This window comes from Lepisosteus oculatus, chromosome 11 (assembly GCF_040954835.1).
Source record: "Lepisosteus oculatus isolate fLepOcu1 chromosome 11, fLepOcu1.hap2, whole genome shotgun sequence".
NCBI lineage: Eukaryota > Metazoa > Chordata > Actinopteri > Semionotiformes > Lepisosteidae > Lepisosteus > Lepisosteus oculatus.
Window position 1 is genome coordinate 22,420,721 of NC_090706.1, and position 21,005 is coordinate 22,441,725.

General features: G+C 35.2%; 1 protein-coding gene across 1 annotated transcript in view; it reads right to left on the reverse strand.

Annotated features, from left to right (window-relative positions):
- Positions 1 to 8,973: 8,973 nt before the first annotated feature.
- LOC107077650 (collagen alpha-1(XXIII) chain) overlaps positions 8,974 to 21,005 on the reverse strand; it is a 72,651-nt gene continuing 60,619 nt past the window's right edge. Inside the window, exons 25-28 of the mRNA XM_015349565.2 lie at positions 14,540 to 14,626; positions 13,478 to 13,546; positions 11,473 to 11,511; positions 8,974 to 11,239 (exon numbers count right to left, since the gene is read on the reverse strand). Of these exons, the coding sequence (XP_015205051.2) occupies positions 11,237 to 11,239; positions 11,473 to 11,511; positions 13,478 to 13,546; positions 14,540 to 14,626 (198 nt within the window). The 3' untranslated portion in view covers positions 8,974 to 11,236. The remainder of the gene's footprint in view (positions 11,240 to 11,472; positions 11,512 to 13,477; positions 13,547 to 14,539; positions 14,627 to 21,005) is intronic.

The following is a 21,005-nucleotide window of genomic DNA, read 5'->3' on the forward strand; positions in this document are numbered from 1 at the left end:
TCTTTGAAAAAATGAAACGTTTCCCTTGGTCAGAGATTAAATAAAACCTCACTCGCACCAAACAAATTTATATTTCTAAATATCACAACATGAACAAATTTAAGTCATTTTAATAACAATGAATAGTCACCTATGCGTTACAAAATAAACATTTATATTGATTTAAATCGTGTTTTGATTTAAATCATAAACGCGTGTTTAAATATATGTTTAAAGGCGATATATAAAAGCACTGATTCTTATGGAATGTGTTCCGCCAGGGATTCAAAAAAAAATATTTTTTTTAATCGCGTATCTAAGTAAAATAACAGTATAACTTTGTTCATGCAAAAACAGTGGCATGTTACAGTGCCTTGTGAAAGTATTCGGCCCCCTTGAACTTTTCAACCTTTTGCCACATTTCAGGCTTCAAACATAAAGATATAAATTTTTTATTTTATGTGAAGAATCACCAACAAGTGGGACACAATTATGAAGTGGAACGAAATCTATTGGATTTTTGAAACTTTTTTAACTAATAAAAAAATGAAAAGTGGGGCGTGCAAAATTATTCGGCCCCCTTGCGTTAATACTTTGTAGAGCCACCTTTTGCTGCGATTACAGCTGCAAGTCGCTTGGGGTATGTCTCTATCAGTTTTGCACATCGAGAGACTGAAATTCTTGCCCATTCTTCCTTGCAAAACAGCTCGAGCTCAGTGAGGTTGCATGGAGAGCGTTTGTGAACAGCAGTTTTCAGCTCTTTCCACAGATTCTCGATTGGATTCAGGTCTGGACTTTGACTTGGCCATTCAAACACCTGGATACGTTTATTTGTGAACCATTCCTTTGTAGATTTTGCTGTATGTTTGGGATCATTGTCTTGTTGGAAGATAAATCTCCATCCCAGTTTCAGGTCTTTTGCAGACTCCAACAGGTTTTCATCCAGAATGGTCCTGTATTTGGCTGCATCCATCTTCCCCTCAATTTTAACCATCTTCCCTGTCCCTGCTGAAGAAAAGCAGGCCCAAACCATGATGCTGCCACCACCATGTTTGACAGTGGGGATGGTGTGTTGAGGGTGATGAGCTGTGTTGCTTTTACGCCAAACATATCGTTTTGCATTGTGGCCAAAAAGTTCGATTTTGGTTTCATCTGACCAGAGCACCTTCTTCCACATGTTTGGGGTGTCTCCCAGGTGGCTTGTGGCAAACTTTAGACGAGACTTTTTATGGATATCTTTGAGAAATGGCTTTCTTCTTGCCACTCTTCCATAAAGGCCAGATTTGTGCAGTGTAAGACTGATTGTTGTCCTATGGACAGACTCTCCCACCTCAGCTGTAGTTCTCTGCAGTTCATCCAGAGTGATCATGGGCCTCTTGGCTGCATCTCTGATCAGTCTTCTCCTTGTCTGAACTGAAAGTTTAGAGGGACGGCCAGGTCTTGGTAGATTTGCAGTGGTCTGATACTCCTTCCATTTCAAGATGATCGCTTGCACAGTGCTCCTTGGGATGTTTGAAGCTTGGGAAATCTTTTTGTATCCAAATCCGGCTTTAAACTTCTCCACAACAGTATTACGGACCTGCCTGGTGTGTTCCTTGGTCTTCATGATGCTCTCTGCGCTTTCAACAGAACCTTGAGACTATCACAGAGCAGGTGCATTTATACAGAGACTTGATTACACACAGGTGGATTCTATTTATCACCATCAGTCATTTAGGACAACATTGGATCATTCAGAGATCCTCGCTGAACTTCTGGAGTGAGTTTGCTGCACTGAAAGTAAAGGGGCCGAATAATTTTGCACGCCCCACTTTTCATTTTTTTATTAGTTAAAAAAGTTTCAAAAATCCAATAGATTTCGTTCCACTTCACAATTGTGTCCCACTTGTTGGTGATTCTTCACATAAAATAAAAAATTTATATCTTTATGTTTGAAGCCTGAAATGTGGCAAAAGGTTGAAAAGTTCAAGGGGGCCGAATACTTTCGCAAGGCACTGTACATTAGTAATTTGGGTGTCTCCTCTTGCCAGAAAGCTCTAAAATGCATTTTCAGTGCGTTTTGTTTTTACTTTTTCTAAAGTGCAACCAGTAAATAAAGCTGATACAGTTTAGACTTATTTTAAACTGTATTACAGCAGCACAATGGACAATGCAACATAAATTGCAAAAATGCACTTGGAATCTGTCCAAGCCTTTGTCAGGCATTTTCTTTTACTGCAAAGGACATAAAAACTCCCTTGCTTTTAACAGAGCGTTTCATAATTTCTAACTATGAAAATTATTTAAACTGCGACACTTGGAGTATCATTCATTCCATTCCATTATCAGTCTTCCATTTCTCCCTAAGCATTTTAAGCATGAAAGTTTTATGAAACGGTACCCAAATATGTGATTGCTGTATAGAATGAATTTTAATTAAAAAAAATTATTTAACACGAAAATTAAGATGGAAATCTTGCCTCCTTCTACTTTGAAAATACCTGTGAAACTGGTTTAATTCGTCACAGCCAGCACTCTCGCATAGAGGGGGGGTTGTACACGTTAATGTCTTAGCCGGAACACATCATTATATCTCATTTTGTATTTCTTTAAAAAAATCGTTTGCCCAGCCACTATTGCTGTTATTGTTTTTATCCTGTAAAGCACTTTGGGGAGCACAGCTTTCTCACCACTTAGATTACTTTTTGATACCATCCTTACACAAAGCAGAAACTTCTTGTATTTTCCGATGACATACAAGTGGAAAGATTAGAGATTTTAATCGTCTTTTTTCTGAACCAGGGAAAATTTTATCATGTTTCTCTATAACAATAATAAAAAACTTTATTTTACATATCACCTTTAAAAGTGGCATCTCAAAACAATACAGTAGATGTAAACCACAGATTACAAAGTAAATACCCAGACAAATGCAAACGCGTTTTTAATAAAATGCTTTTATTCATTCAGCAGAGAGAGAGCGTAAAACCTGGGTGTAACAGCTGTTCCTTTTCTGATCACTTGCTCTCTGGATAAACGTCTCGCCTGTCCTGTTCTTTGTTTTCCTAATTTGCCGATTATGCCTGCTGCGATCCACTCCTACCCTCACACCTAAAGAAGACTATTTTAAATTTCTTTGCACGGTCCATTGTGCAATTAACCCTTGTATTTAAGGTGATATCACATAAAGGTGATATGTAAAATAATGTTTTTATTATTGTTATAGAGAAACATGATCAGATTTTCCCCGGTTCAGAAAAAAAGATCTAAAGTACTGTACTGTATACTAGTTTGTCACTCTTCTCATCCCCTCTTTGCTAAATGGCTTTTGAATAGAGTCACATGAAGACAGAGGTGAAACATCCCTACACAGCCCTGTCGCAGTACACGAATATAATTATATCTTATTAATTTCTTGAGATACGCGATTCTTTTAATACAGTCTTTGCTGTGCTCTAGAGGATCCTTGTGATATTTCGAGCTCTGGTTGAATGATAAGTGTCGCAGTTTAAATAATTTTTGTAGTTAGAAATTATGAAACGCTCTGTTAAAAGCAAGGGAGTTTTTATGTCCTTTGCAGTTTTTTTGCAACATGAATATAATTATATCGTTATTAATTTCTTTAGATACGCGATTCCATATTATATTCCCTTTTAATCAAATTCTAAAAGTATGCTTGTTGACTCCGGTATCACGTTAGTTAAAGACTTCGATGCTTAAAATGTTTAAGGAGAAATGGAATACTGGTGTGTATGTTTTCTTTAAAGTACTGAGACCAGCCATATACTGTATGTTTAAGTTCCAAAATTAATATCGTTTATGGCCTTCACACGCATTGCAGTATGCTCTTATTCTTTTTATGCTCAGGTACTAAGATTTCCCTTCAGTGGTAAAATTCCATATAAATATTCAATACTAAAACAGGCACAGTAAAGACGTTTACTGTAAATCTTTCTACGACAGACCAACAGCCCACGAGTGCCCCTGACGGTCAACCAATCACGTACTGCGGTACCGCTCGTCATTGTGCGTCACAATGCACGACGCCGTAGCCAATTACCTCCGGTTCGTATGTGTACCGCGCACTTTGAATGGCTGCATCTGTAAATAATATGTTCTCATCATAAGTATTCACCATCAATATTTTTCAAATTTGTCTAGCCACACTAGACCGCCAATGTTTGTGCCCGTTGTATCTGCAGTGAATGGGACTTTTAGAAACACCACATCTGGATTAGTGTTTATTATAAAATATAAAATATGTCTTGCACTACCTGGACAGCATGGTGATGCAGTGGTTATGATTGCTGCCTTGCAATGCTGGGGTCCTGGATTCAATTCCCCACCTGAGGTGCTTAATATTAATAACAACAACTTTATTTTATATAGTGCCTTTAAAGGTGGCTTCTCAAAGTGGTTTACAGAACAACAACAACAAAAAATACAAGACATGCACTATGAAAATACACAATGAGAGGAGACAGTAGATGGGGGTACTGAATATGGTAGACGCAAAGGGAAAATGACAGAATCTAGTAATCTTCTATAGGAGGTTTCGGCTTTGTCAAGATTTGAAAGAGTTCAGGTGGGTAGCTGCGTCAGCATGCGCAGGCTGCAAAGGAACAAGTACAAGTAATAGGTTTATTCCATGCTGAAAAGAGAAGAAAGAAAACATGTTTTGGCCATGGAGCCTTCAAAGGCTGAAACGTTGTGTTTTTGTTCTTCTCTTTTCAGCATGGAATAAACCTATTACTTGTAGATTTGAAAGAGTTTAGGGGAGGTGACTCTCTGATATCCTTGGGGATAGAGTTCCAGAGCTTTGGGGCATGAAATGAGAAGGCCTTAGCTTTTTTTTTTTGGCACAGGGGTAAGGCAACACTTTTGAGGACTGTTGGTACAACACCAGTGCCAGAATTGATTAATTATATTGAGGACAATAGGGCAGAGAGTAATGAAACAGGATTGAAATAAAGCAGTGGGAATGAGATCTTATAGGAAGGTGGTGAATTTCATATGCAAAATCAGTTTACTGACGGATGCAGAGTCAAGAAGAGAGAAGAGAACCAGTAAAGGTGGGCAAGCAGGGAGGAGTTGTGGAGAGAATGTGATGCCAGATGTTGTAGATCTTGGAGCTAAAGAAATCTAAAAATGTGTTGCAATTAGGCAAGTAATATTGTGGGGGCAGTTTGGTTTCAGCAATCTGTTGAAGGTAGATAAAAGGTGACTAGGGTAGTTATGTGTTTGATAATAAACGTAAGTTCACCAATGTCATTGTGAAGAAACACCAAAAGCACTTGTATGGTCTGAGAATGCTGAGCTTCTTTGGAGTCAAAAATGATTATTTCAACATTAACTATCTCTTTTATTAAACATATTTTAACTTTCTCTTTTATCTGTTGTCTAATTCATTTCACTCAGTCGAAAAGACAAAATATTCCTTAAACATATTGTACACCTCTGCTCCAAAATCATTGCTGAGCCTTTACGACCCCTGGCACAGCTTTATGCCCAGCTGATCCTGAGGAAGGCCTATGTAATCATTGTTATACTTGTCTCATATCTTTCATTAATCTTTCGCACTTTTGCTTTCAGAAAGATGTTTTTGCCGTCTACAGTGCAAGAAAACAGAAAATTTAGCTTCTTTCTGAGGCCATCAGGCTTGCAAACAATGACTGTAAAGAAGACTTATTAACATGTCTATTGGACAGAGCCCACACAACAAATATGCATGTACGAATACAGTACCTTACTAATACACAGTGTTACTTTCTATCACTTACAGAGCCAGCCATTCAGAATGAGCAAGGTACTGTAAACTGCAGTACTTTGCGGTTCATGGCCTGCAGGAGACCGCAGTTTTTTAAATTACTCAGTTGTGTGGTTGACAACTTTGCAAAAACACCAGGTGGAGCACTGAAAGTCTAACACGGTGTGTGGAGCATTTGGGTTGTTGACAGAAAATGCTTGGTTTTGAATTCCAGTCAATGCTGAGGGACAATCTTTTTCTAATTATAGAACTTAAGTTGTATACTGTTTAGACTTTTATTCATTCGATTAATTATGAATTTTCAACTCTGTATACAACTGTGTTTTCAAGCATGTAATACACAAATTGGTATATTTTATAAATGCAAGATTGTTCAGTTGGATATAAAAAAGTTTATTATTATATAATCAGCCAACAATTTAAATTTAAAATGTTAAGCCATTGTACTGCACAGGAAAAATTGGCTCTGGCATGAGTGTGTGTATCAGGATGAATTATTATAAGTGATTAATGATTTCTTCACACAATTCTTTAAGTTAAACAAAGGAGGGAAGAAGGGTTATTTTTACAATTGCCAGTAACCGGAGAACAGCTTATCAACATGCTGAAATCCGTACCATGACAGTGAAAACACGGTAACTTTTAGTGAGCCAGTTACTGTTGTTACAATGTTCTGTGGTTATGCGGAAATTATTCTGTAAACTCAAGAGTTATACAGGAGACACTTTGTGTATCACCTCTATTTATATCCGTAAAAACATTCCAATTTAAATGCAATATGGAATATATTATTAATAATATTAATAATGAATGACCATGGATGAGCTGTAAACTGAAGTTACAGAGAACACACATTGAGTGCATCTAATGACTTGAGAGCATAGTTTTATATGTTAAGCAATACAAATGACAGTCAATACCTCAACAGGAGCCATTTAGCATCAAGTTATTCTACACTAAGACAATAAGGAAAGATAAAAAAGAACATTCTTTGTAATATTTATAGTGTATATTTAATTTATCAGAACATCTCATGTCTTTAAAAACAAGAGAAGGAATTTACAAAAATAGCAGAAAATTCTTTTACAACCAAATACAACAATAAAACTGTCGTCAGCAAGTTAAAACTGAAATTACAAATACACTTCAAAACATTGTTTATAAAAGATGGGCATACTCGAAACTGAAAAAGAAAAGCCTTGATGATACTAAGAAACATACAGCTTCAGAGACAGAGTGCACGTGATGGAGAAGATATTGTAGAGGCATTCCAAAAAGCAGGAAATGGAACAATAGTCCAATGAGGTCAAGGCCAATGATTCTTTTGCTTGGTGAACATATGTGTACTGTAAGTCTGTGTGAAAAGTAGGAATGGTCTGTAGATTCCAGCCCAAATTCTAGCACAATTGTTTTTTAAAGCAAATGTAGTATGTGAACATCATGGAGAACCTATAAGAAAGTATCACTTTTTTGGACTTTGTTTGCAATCTGAAAATGTAAACCTGTGTCTTCTGTTGCATAAAAAATATGAAGCGTCACAAACATTACAGTGAGACAGACAGCTATAGCTTATTAACACTGGCCATGGCTGCTAGGTACCTTTATTCTCTTTATACTCTCCTTAAATTGTGTAAGCTCAATGTTACAATTTCATCAAAGGCAGGGTTACTCTACTGCCCCAAAGGTGTGAGGGAATGCTTTTGTCTATTTCTTCCCTTATGAATTTAAATCAGAACTTTGTTACAGTACAATGATCAAAGATAATGCCGTGTCATAATATCGTAATGTCATAGTGAGTTTTGCCATGACTATGACACCCCCCTCCCCTGTGCGGTTACAATAATACATACATTTATAACCCACTAAAATGTTACCTATACAGATACAAATACAGATAAACGCAGGGATGACCAGGGGCCAAGATGTCATATTTTCACTTAGAGGTCACAGGAAGGTCATGATTTTGATAGAACATATTTACATTCCACAATAACTATCTTGTGCACGTTATAAGGAACTGCATGATGATTTTTCATTTGGAAAGGTAAGGAAATGGGCATTTTTTGACAGAGCATATACAGATTCTTATTTGTAATTCATCATAACCATGACCATCACTGCACCCTCTAAGGAGTTTTAAACAGCTTTTGCATTTCACCTAAAGGAGAGGTCAAAGGTCACAGGCAAGGTGATTTTTAAGGCAGTATTAACCAGTTTATATAAGTGTTCTTCAGAAAATATGACTATACATGCACTGTATAAGGAGTTACAACAGTTCTATATTTTTCTTTCAAAGGTCACAGTTGTGGGAATTTCTTCATAGAGGAGGCAGAAATTTAAGAAATGTCTTCTTAAATTTGTTTAATAATAAATATGCACTCTGTAGGGTACTATAAGACTGGACGTTTTGAATAATCAGGTCATGAGCAAAGATATTTTATGAGCATATATTGTCTCCTGTATGCGTTCAAAGGTAACCATGGTCCTTTATATACTTTAAAAGGAGTGAACAACCAATTTTGACCAGAAGGAGAGATCAGTCTTATAAGGTTGACAAATTCTATGACTAATCACTTTAATTTAGTTGTTGACTGTAATTCCCTCTACAGAGCTATGATGATTCATGAGTCTACATTCCATGAATCATCCATGAAGTAAGTAACTCAATATCAAGATTTATACAGTATGTCACAACTATTTGCATATGAAGTCTACAAGAAAAAAAAAAGATTTGGAGTATTATTATTGTCAATATTATTATTTTTACACATAGATAATGAATAATATTATTAATTTATTGGACATGGAATTTACCAGAATGAATTATTTAAAAATTCCTTGCTTTGTTCTGCAAGCACTAGAAAGGAATAATTAAAAAAACTAAAATCTAACCAATCTGTTTTGTTCATGTTAACTAGAGTTCTATCCATAAAATAAGAAAATATTAGTAACTAAAAATTAAGAAGCCACTTAGAAGTAGACACTGTGTAAAACGTTGTATTTATAACTCAATACCAGTAATGGATTAATATATATTAAGAAAAATGAATAAACATTAATTTTGATAACTTTACAACTATGCCTGCTCTTTCCTGTAATATACTGGGTCTTTTTTCAGATGTTTTTACATCTTTTTTTTTACAAACTTGCATGAGTATTTGAAAACTTGTATTGCCTTAAGTCAAATTAGTTTAGACGAGTCTGATATTTAGTTTTGGGGTGAAAAAAAAGTTTTACTACAACTCGAAAACGGTTTTCCTCCTATTGTAGCTCGTTTATTTTCAGTATCTCTCTTTTTAATGCTGTACATAAAGGGTGATGTCTTCACTATCATCACAAACAAATGAACAAAGAAAGTAAAAATATAAAATTATTTCAAACATCAGACACATATTCACACATATGGAAAAGCTATTTTAGGAAAGCTTCTTAACCAATTGCAGACAGGCAAATGAAAACATGGACTTACAGCTGAAGATAAGAGCTTGCCCAATCACTGCAGAACAGTGAAAACACTGAAAAAGCCATCAAATAATTTTATGTTTCTTGAAACCCTTCAACAAATAATATGTATGTTGTTCATTATATTTAAAAGCTGTACTCTGATTAACTCAGTGCCATTCTTTATAATCAAATAGAACTGAATATAAAAGCAGTTTAAATAGCTGAACATGTACAGTATGTTCTACTTTACAGTGGTGCCATCTTACAAACCATCAATGCCCACCTAAATATATGGATTAAAACACAGATTAATTATCTTAGTTTCTGTATTTGTTAAACAATCAAGATAACTTATGTTAATCATATTTTTCTTAATTATTATTTGATTATGTAATCTTTTCTTGTGTAAAACTGAAAAGAAAATAATGATATAGCTATGAACATTTTGACCGCAAAGTCAAGCAGCAGGGGACCATTTCAGTCAAGAGAAAGCCTTGAGTCTAATGCCCTAATTAATGGTTTTGCATGTTCTCACTAAAACATTCCAAACTGTGATAAAGCTGCAGCCTAAAGTCTAGGAATAGTTATGAATGAAATGCACCAGCTGGGGGTAAACATGCTGTATGTACAGTATAGAGAGAGGAAGACAGAGTAAGATGAAATGGAAAGGACAGTTGCCTTTCAATAGACTTTCATAGCAGGAAACCCAATGATAATGTACAGTATGATACCATCAAATTTCTGCAATGTGTAAAGTTGCTCATGGTTTTGCTTCATAACAATTTATTTAACAAACAGGGCATTTTATTTTTTGTTTTGTTTTGAAGCTTAAGATTTTCAAATCAAATCCATGAGTCCATTTAATTGTGTGCATGTGCCTAGTTCAAATATTCTTTTCTCAAAAGAAAAATACCATTCATAGGAATGCCACGGTAATACGTTTTATAACTGTAGAAACCTAGGTTATAAATAATAATATTATAGTTAATACTGCATGCCTATAGAAAACAATAGGCTATTATCTAAGAACACTAACATGATTAAATGTCCAAAAAAATGGTACATTTGTTTAAATGAAAATGTTGCCAGGACAACTTATGAAAAAGTTGCATTACATTATATTTATATATTTCAGTTGAGACGTTATTCAAAAAGGCAATACACAACCCATCAACTTCTTTTCATTAAAAATATGTTTTTAAAAACAATCAAGACAGCACCATTTGTTTTATAGGTCTTAGCATTTCTTTACCTTTCTTGTTTAGACTCAAAAGGAGAAGTCACACAGAAATAACAGTGAAGAAAATGCTTTTGTGACAAATAAAAAATGCAGTCCAAAATTCAAGTTGACTTTATGAATTGCTCAGGTGAGTCATCGACTGTTGCACCAGGATCTTTAGACACCCTTGTTGTAGTTGAATTGGTTTCCAGAGTGTGAAATACAGTGGTCTGAAACTTGTGCCCCACTGTCCAATACTTTCCATGAGAAACTGTGCAGTCCCTTTTGTTCCACAGGCCTGACACATGTGTCCTCTCATGTACAATTTAGTAGCCACTCAATGTATTGAGCTCTCCATATCTGTCTAAGGCTCAGACATTCTCTTCCTTTTGGGTCTTAGCCAAGCTGGTTCATCCTTTCAAAGCAAAATAAAAAGGGAACTATTCCACAGCACACAAATGCCAATGAACCAATCCATTTCCATGCAATCCAACACAGCAGACACACCAGTGAGTCAGGCAATAATGTTAGGTGTCTTCTTTACCGGTTAGACCATGTAGCAGCACTTACATTTCCTTACAGCTATGTAAAGGTTATACGTTGTAACTTTTTTTAAAAGAAATATCAGTCCACCAGATGCTCACATCTTCTAAACATCCTCTTTGTGGATTAATAACCACTTTTCCTTTTTTTTTTTGTCAACACATCCGTAGTTAATTGATGAATAGAACATTGTCCCTTATTAAAGTTCAATATATTATAAGTTTTTTTACAAAAGGTAAAAACGATATTCATCTACAAAATATACCATATCAGTATGTACAGAGGCCATGCTTCATTGTTAGTCATCACTGCAAAAAAAAAAAAAAATAATCAGAATGTTAAAATGACACTGCACTGAAATAAATATCTTACATTTTTACTTTTGAAAATGTTTAGTCACTAAGGATTAGATAAATTACAGACATTGTATATGGGACAAAACAAAAATCTGTTCACTATAAATGAATAAACCATTCACTTCAGAGGGCACTTGTTTGCAATAATAATTCAGTGACAAGTACAGTATTCTATGTATACCAACCTTATGCCAGCATCCTGGTATTGGGAGTCCATCTGGGCCCTGTTATTTCAAAGGAAACAAATGTTAGTCAATTTTCATGCAGTGTTTTAGTCATTTGCTTGTACAAGGAACTGGCAAAATATGCAGTGTCACAACACTTATACATCCGTGCAAATGTGGATATACAGTCACATTTTACAAAAATCAACCAACATGCAGTTGGATTCCACGAGAGTAGCACCAGTAAACACAGATCTTTGCAAAACAATGTCAAGGAAACTAACTTGCAATACATTACTTTTTATATTTCATTCTGTTTAAAGCGATTATAAAGAATATCAATTTCAACTTAATATTAGCAGAACTTTAAGTAATTCTTCACTTTGTGGAACTTAAATCGGTTGTGTCAAATTGGTTTTGTGCTAATTTTCATTACACAGAAGTACAGTTTAAAAGATATCTGAGACATGATACAGTATTATGACACACCATTAAGGCATTGAAGAAAGACTATCTTTTTTTCCTAAGTGAATTTTCCTTCAAGTCAGTATTCATTTGTATGTTTTCTCTCTGTGTGGTCCTTCTTTGTTTATTCTATTTAGATTAATACAGTACTTAGTATAACAACTAAATATTTCAGTGAGTAACAAAAGAGCTCAGCTTATGGGGAAACAGTTTGTAGAGATATTAACATTCCCATACACAGATCCCACTGTCAAAGTATTGTAAGCTGATGCTGGTGGGCTTTATAATATAATGTTTTATTCTTGTTGAGAAGTTAAATAAGCTAATTTTATTTGATTTATATATGACAAATAATTTCAGCAAAACCAAAAGTGGTTGATCATGCAGTATGCATAGAATGGAAAATATTTACAGCCATGAACAAAATAGTAATTTTAGAAACAAAGTTTCAAAGTAATTCACACTAACATTAAACAAAAATAAGAAGTGATAATGAAAATAATATAAATAAGCCCTTACAAATGGTATTGGTATATTTTATCAATGAATGGGAAGACACATTCATGGCTCCATTACTGATATTTAGGCTCTGCAGTGCATATAAATTCAATTTAAAAAAAACATAACGTTTGTAATTTAAACAGGAATTGGTTAGTTCAAAACATCAACAATTACTATTCATGCTTTCAAAACTGCATGTCAAGAATTCAAACCATGCAGACACTATTTTGATTAACAGGTTTTGTGTCCCTACTAATTTCTGAAAAAAATCTTCATAGAAAAAGATTTCAACACATATATTATAAAAGAGAGTGGATTTTAAGATCATTGATACACACTTCACTAGAGAATAAGTACCTTCCAACACTTTCTTCTTAACTGTGAAATATCGAAAATGACAGAATCTGTCACACTTTCTGTTTTATCTTTCAATGAAAAACAGGACAGTTAGATGGATGCCCAGAAACTGACAGCAGACAGAAAAAATAATTTGTAGGGGCTCTTGTCAAACTTAATTGCAGAGCATCAACTAAATCCTGAACAAATAGCATTTCACTTCTCAATTACTGGACATACTATATTAGAATAACTAAGCCTGGTTCACAAATAAATCTGTTGATATAGGTTTTAGGAGGCATAAATTAGATTTTAATGTGATGCTAAACGTAATGTTTGAGAGATTTTATTTTTCATATTTATTTTTGCAGACATCAGCCTGTTTAATCTATAGCCCCTGCAAGTGAGACAAAGACACACACTGGTATAGTGATGGCCAGTACAGAAGGGAGATTAATGCTTTTTATGGACCCCTTTTTTGCAAAGGCAGGGTCATATCACCCAGGATTCTTCACAAGAAGCCGTCAAGAATATTGGGTGGCTTGCCTCATATCTTGCTTTGCATGATCTGCAAAAAAATCATAAGAGGTAAAGAAGAATGTGGTTCACTTGTCTGGCAAACCTTGCCTGAGCTTGCCAAGTTTTTTTCTGTGACATTGAAGTGGCCATCATTGCCCCAGAAGGTGGAAAGACAGAAGGACAGAAAGAAGAAGAGATACTGTACCAAGGGGCAGGGAGCATCCAGGCCAGGCAGACCTGTCTCCCCAGGCTCTCCTTTACCACCTTCAGCACCCTGTTTGTGAGATCAACTTGTACTGTTACCAAGAAACTGGTTGTGGAGTCACCATAGTCAAATGTGCTACATTAGATGGCCACAGTCACTCTGAATTTTTAGAAATGGATTAGCATGTTTTTCTTCATTAATCCCTTTAAAATGACAACACTGTAGTACAAAACATGTTTTGTTTTCTTCTTTCAGACTGAATATAGTGCAAATTGGCTGAATACATTGAGAAACTAAGGCATACACAGATATCAAGAAGTTGTTTTCCATATTCAAGACTGTATTCATAGTGACCTTGTGCCCCTAATGTGATCCATTGAATGTCACTGAAAGAAAATTAAGGTAACAGCTGAGTTTTTCAGTCCAAGTAATTTTCAATTTTCAATGTATGAAAAAGCTCAACATTAACAAACAGAATTACAAATTGACTTGCGTTAAATTGTAACTGAACACTTTATGAATACATCAAATGATGTAAATGATGATTTCAAATGTTGGCCCTTGTTCATTGTATTTGCTGTCTTTTTGGTCTGCAAACACATGTAGAAACACGTCTCAAAAGTGTCTCAGCCATTATGTTGAGCAGGGAGCCAAAAGATACATTGCAAAGCCTTCCCAATTTAAGAGTGCTCTCTTTATTTGAGAATAATAATTAATCATTCCTTACACTCACTTATATACTGAGTTTCAGAACATTCCACTCCACTTACGTCTCATCTGAAGGACTGCACCTTTTTACAGTATAGTGTCCCCATCAGTACACTGGAGAATAAGGACCCACACAGACTGCAGGTTAAGTGCCCCCTACAGGCCCCACTAACACCTCTTCCAGCAGCAACCTAAATTTTTCCCAGGAGGTCTCCCATCCAGGTACTGACCAGGCTCATACCTGCTTAGCTTTAGTGGGTTGCCAGTCATGTTGAGCATTGGAGCGGCTGGTTATAATGCCCAAGCTCTGCTGATGGGTGAAAAATAAACAATATAAAAGCCTGTTTCACGCACCACTGGACAAGGCTGGTCCAATCCAGGAGGTCCTTGCTCTCCCTTCTGCCCCTTCATCCCCTTTCTGCCCATTGATCCTCTTTCCCCCTGTGGACAAAATGGTTATGTCAACTTGACAAACTCTCCTACTATTTATTGGTGAGCCATGAGGTCTCAGTGTTTAATGAAACCTTTACCAAGTGCTGGTATTTTCAAAAGATCCATTGGCATGACTGATAATGTTTTAGCTGAAACCAGTAATAAAAAAACTGCAGAATCCTGATGAGAATGAGATCTGCAATGAGAATACTGGTTAGCAAATAAAATGTGATGTAATCTAAGCAATGAAGCTTACATATAAAAATTAGGAAATCTACAGTATATTTATCAACTGTAGTTCTGGCATATTAGGGTGAGGTTCTGTGTCAATAAAGATTTGACTTTGAACTCTGTGCCCTGAAATTAATTCAGATCATGCTTAGGAGCAGGCAATATTTGCAATCAGAGTTTACTTGGCACAATGTTTTAATACATGCCAAGGGATTTCAATTTCAATTTTAGTTTCAGACAATGTTTTGTTAAACCAAATATCCTTTTAGAAATGTTTACAAAGCATTGAACACAGTGGTTTCTTTTAAAAACTTAGAACTCATACTTTACTTCTTTCATTCCATAACAAATATTTGTCTACTTTTTTCTTTGTGGATACAAATACATTTAAAAAAAATAGCAATCAAAATTAAAAGATGAAAGCAAAAAGCAGAATACAGTTCTACATGGTCAAAGCTATACCCACAGCATATAATAATCAAATCAAGTCTTTAAGGTTGGTAAAAAAAAAATTTGGTAAGGGAGTGTAGAACTTGTGTTTTATCCATTGTTTCATAGCTTCTGTAATACCAAAGTTTTTTTTACTAGATTTTACTTTTTTATGATAGATGTATTGATTTGGAAGAAGCAGACATCAGTGTAAAAAACAAGCTGTTACATTTATTGAAGAAAGCGATGATAACACAGCACAGGAAGCAGAGTCAGGTGGGAGGTAACAGAAGAGAGAGGAGCAGCAGAAGAAGGGACAAGGAGCTAGAAATGGATAAGCTAGACAGGTTTGCAATGAAGGGCAGAAGTTAGAGAAGATGAGTGCAGCATTGTGTTACTTGACATTAACATTTTTCCATCCCAAAGATGGGCTAAATACACAGGATTTTCATAGTGGGCTAACTGCTCTTCAAATGAATTTACTACAGTGAACAGTTTACCCATAGGTAAAATAAGGACCAGCATTATTATAGCTGAATTAAAGTTTTCTTTTAGCATATTTATTTTTCTTTTAGCAATTTTTTGTCGGTCAAATATTTATTTCCCCAAATATCTTTTTAGAGCAAAATGCTTAAATTCACAAAATGTGACAAGGCAGAAAGAAAGCACTGCGAGAAAAAGGCATAAACAAATTTACAACTGTGGCAGAGGGATGGTTTTTCCATACCTGTGCTCTATTAAGGATTTTCTTACAATTTAAAAACAATAATGATCCAAAACAGACTGCTTCATAGTTGGCTTTGTTGATGTAACAAGGAAACCAAACATGTTCATAAAATACACAGGATTAGAAATGACATTGTGCTTGAAGATACCAAAGAATTCAACCTGCAGTGCATTAAATGCTCTCCAATGAAACGCCAAATTTATACTTGTATACATTTCCAATAACCAACTTCTCGTTTTGACAGTAGATCATTAGAAAGAGCAACAATAACAGGTTTCAAAGACACTCGTCTTTACAGCATTACAGCACAGCTCTTTTTTTGAAGGCTTCTATCTAGGTGAATAGGATCCAAGTTGCATATAATATCTAACAGTGAAGAAGAAATCCAACATCATTAAGAGCTTAAAAAATTAATCATATGATTTGTGTACTTAAGTACAGATGCAGACATTCAAAATGTGCGGTAAAACCCCGTAATGTGCAAAATTATCTGCAGATTAGTGTGGAATACCGCAGTACATGATTGGCTGGCCAAAATGACTGACAGGAGGCACTCGTGGTGCATTGTTTGTTAGTGAAATGATTGCTTCATTTAGTCTCTTCACTGTACATGTTTAAATCCGCTTAATAGTGAATATTAACATGCAATTTTACAACTAAAGGGAACTTTTTGTAGCTGAACACAAAAATAACAGGAACATAATGTTTGAATGTAATAAATGATATCAATTTAGGAATATAAACATATTATGTAAGCTGTTCATGTTTTTCATTCGGTTACATACTGTGGTTATTTTGAAAAAGTTTTGATGTGCTCCTTCTGACTATATTCAGTTTAAATACTTTATAAAGTTATCATTTTAACCTTATATCTAAAGAAATTAATAACGATATAATTATCTTCATATAGCTCAAATTATCACAATAGTACACTTTCTTTGTAAACATCTGCATCAATTTGACTCATTCACCCACGATAACTTGGATACTTTTTGCGTGCCCTGTTCATTTATAAGTTAAGTTGTCAAGTGGTTGTGTTGGTGTAATGGCTTAGGCATCTGACTTCCATGCTGGAGGTCAGGAATTTGAACCCAACTCTCGCCATAAGTTTTCTTTTAACAAATAAACATTTCTTTGAAAAACTAAAAAAATAAATATTATGGACACTATATTGAATTTTTTGGTATTTCTAAATATCACAACATGTTCGTAGTTAAGTGATTTATTAATAACAACAAATAATTTTTTTATTGTATTTGTATAAACTTGTATTTTAAACTTCTATTTTGTTCGGGGTGATCTGTCACTGTTTTCACAACTTTCAATTTATTAAATGTCTATTTTTGAGACCCTGAGACAGGGTGTTTCAGACCTCTGTTTAATTTCTAAAATTCCCTCTGTAATTCCTGTTTTCACACAGATAAGAATAAACTACATATGCAAATCTTTTCACAGGTGGAAAGATGTTCTGTGATCTTACCACAGTAACAATCAGTTGAGGCATTCTGAAGTCTGTTAAAATTGTAAAAAATGATACCAAATAGTATTGGTGAAACTGTTACCTGTCGTGGATAAAGTGATTAGAAAATAGGTGGATTTACACTTGTAAAATGTTCCAATTTAAATGCGATACGGAAGATATAAGTACTAATAAATGAACTTGGATGTCATGTAAACTGAAGATTTATAAAGGAGTCACATTGAGTCTTTTCTTTCCAGCTTGGAATTAACTTTTACCTACTAGTATATTCCATTGCAGCCACTTTATGTAACACAGCTCCATACTTCTCACAAAGGCTAAGCTAGGTGTTAAACCCCAATGTAGAATAGACAGTTCTGCCAGTTCTGGGGGATGGGAAGGAATTGTCAGTAGCATGCTCTGTTGTCATTGTTGCTCTTTAACATAAAGCAACCTGCAATCAAATGTAGTTTTAAAACTTGAACAAAGATGTGCCACATGCATACAGCGAGATGTTGCATAGTTTTAAAACCACTACAGTATACAGTAGCTTGTGGAAAATACATTTATTTGTAGTGCATCAAAGCTTAACTCGTTCAGAGTGTCTGACATTACAAACTCCAAGTTTTTCAGTGTCTATTGACAGAGCAATGTTGTTAAAAGGAACATGTCAAAATAGTTGAGGGATTTGATAATAATGGAGAAATCATAACAATTAACCCTGAGTTGTTTCATGCTAATCATGCAATCCAACTGAAAGGAGGACACTTTAATCAACACGAAAAGACTTTAGATATATCAGTTAAAAACTATGAAAGCCCGTTACCACCAGAGAGTAAAAAAAAACACGCTATGGTATCTTGCAATTGCGACTTTGTATCTCAGAATTCTGACTTTATATCTCACAATTGCGACTTAAAATTTCAGAATTACAACTTTACATCTTGTAATTGTGACTTTATATCTCAGAATAGATATGTAAAAACTCAGAATTGTGACTTAAAATCTCAGAATTAGGACTTTATATCTCATCATTGCGACTTTTTATCTCACATTTGCAACTTCGAAATAGCCCAAATTTCATTGTGTGTCCTTTTTGTATTTGGATTGGAATGGATTCGGGTTCTAAGGCTTGTGCCCTCGCCGCTCCCACCCTAGTTCATGCTTCACTGCATGGGCTCGGACCCAGGTCTTGCCAGCTGAGCTAAAAAATACCTTCTTTAGCCCCACCGGCCAACATCCCTTATGCGCAGGGGAGGGCAGTGCTATCGCCGCACTGCAACCAGATCGTACAACCTGTAAGTCGGCCGTTCCATTACAATATTCATAAATCGTACAAGATCTATAGGCCTAAAGACTTGTCTTATCAAGTGCCCTGATTAACAATCAAATTAATTACACTCATTTTATGGAATCCCATTTTCGCCAGGGAGGCTTCAATAGTACCCGGATGGAATAGTGGACGGTGGGCTTTTTAAAAACGTTTTTATTTAAACACCAGAAATACAAAAAAGGAGACAGGATATGAAAAAAGATACAGAAATAGACACTTCACATCCAGAATAATTCATAATTATAAAAGCTGAAACTTATACTTTTTACATGGAGCGCACTCCACTTCCCCCTGCATCCTCGAGACTGGACAGATCAGCAATACTCAATACCCGCTCCATAAACAACAAGGCTCTTTTATGTGACATTATCAGAGAAAAAAAACTGGACTTTCTGTGCTTAACTCAAACCACAGACAAAACAATGGACTGCTGTTTAACCAACTAGTCCCTCCTGGGTATGGTTTGTTTGACCTTCTGTGTCTCTCAAGCATCATTATTCTTTACATTATTATTATTCTTTATATTATTATTGTTATTCTCATTATTATTTACAACCTTTTTTACAATTTAAGTCCTATTACTATACCTCCTCCCTCTTCTTTTAAGTGCCTTGTTTTAAATGTCTCTATCCCCCAATCTACTATCTACTGCCACAGTTTATAGACCACCCAAACCCAGGAAGCCTTCTTAGGTGTTTTCTAAACCAGTTTTTTACAGCTTTTAAAGTCATGCGATGTTAGGCAGGGACACTTCATTATATCTTTTTTTTTGCCCATCTTGTTGTTAGGCTGTTCTCTGATTACTGGCAAGTGTAAAAAAAATACTATTCCCCCCCTCCCTTGTTTAACTTAAAGATTTCCACGAAGAAATCCTTAAACACAAAACCATCACGTATAATAATTCATCCAGATACACGCTCATACCATACCCAATTTTGCCAGAAACAACCTTCCAGAATAAGTATTTGGACTGCGCAGTAGTGTACAGTACAATATACAGTTTAAAGTTGGTTTTTTTAATTTTAAAGTTAAATTTTGGGCTGATTACTGGCTGCTGACATTTGGATTAAGACAAAATATAGATTTTCTCAATTCGAATGTAAACCTGAAAGAGACATCATTTTCACAATAAGTTACTGTATAATAGTGGACTATATTTTTGTATTCGGCTATAGACCGAGAATGCGTTGATCGCACTTTGAACCGCCTGAGTGCACCTCTACATTACAGCGCTCATTACCACTACAAGGATAATATAATTTTTAAAAGAAACGGATATCAAAATGTTTCCAAAACGTCAGCTTGTGATACTTTAGCTGCTTAGTTATATTAATATGGAATCGTGAAACTATCAAGTGGTGTTAAATCACTACAACATTTATCTTTTTACAATAACAGCAAGTGGTCTTCTTAATACAGTACGTATTCTTTGAAAATGATAAAACATTATCTTTACTTTTAAAGTTATCTTATCTTTTTATGAAGTACAGTATATAGGCTTAAAAATGTTAGAACAAGCATGTTAAAACCAGAACCCACTGTAAGTTATGAAGTTAAAGATGCACTTTGATGCAAATTAAATTATTTATGAAGAAGTTGAAAGGTTGTGTACTTTTGTCCAACTGAGCAATCTTGCTTTTATAAAATAAACTGACTTTTTAATGTTTAATGTTTCACATTCTGTAATACACAGTTTAAAAGGATTAAAAGTCTAAACAACATTCAACTCAAATTCTTAATTGGAAAAAGATTGTTCCTCAGCAGTGACCGGGATCCGAAACCGAGCGTTTTCTGCTCAAATGCTGCACATGAGACATTAAGCTTTACTAGCTCCACCTGGTGGTACAAGGTTTTCCAGATACTATAATCCTATAAAATAACCTGCGGTACGTTGCGCTACATCCACTCGCTCCTTTTGAATGGCTGGATATGTAACTAAGAGCTCTGTAACTTGGAACACAAAACCAGCAGGTGTGAGGACTAGACTTAGTATCCCCTGTTGCAATGTTTTGAATCTAGGCAGTTTTAAAGACCAATACAGATGCAGCCATTCAAAGTTTGCAGTACAAACCCATACCGCACGCAACTAAGCACGAGCCACCGCGCCAAACCGTGGTATATGATTTGCTGGCCAAAATGACCGACAGGGGCACTCGTGGTGCATTGGTCGGTAGTAAAAAAATTTAATCATTTAATCTCCTTACTGAGC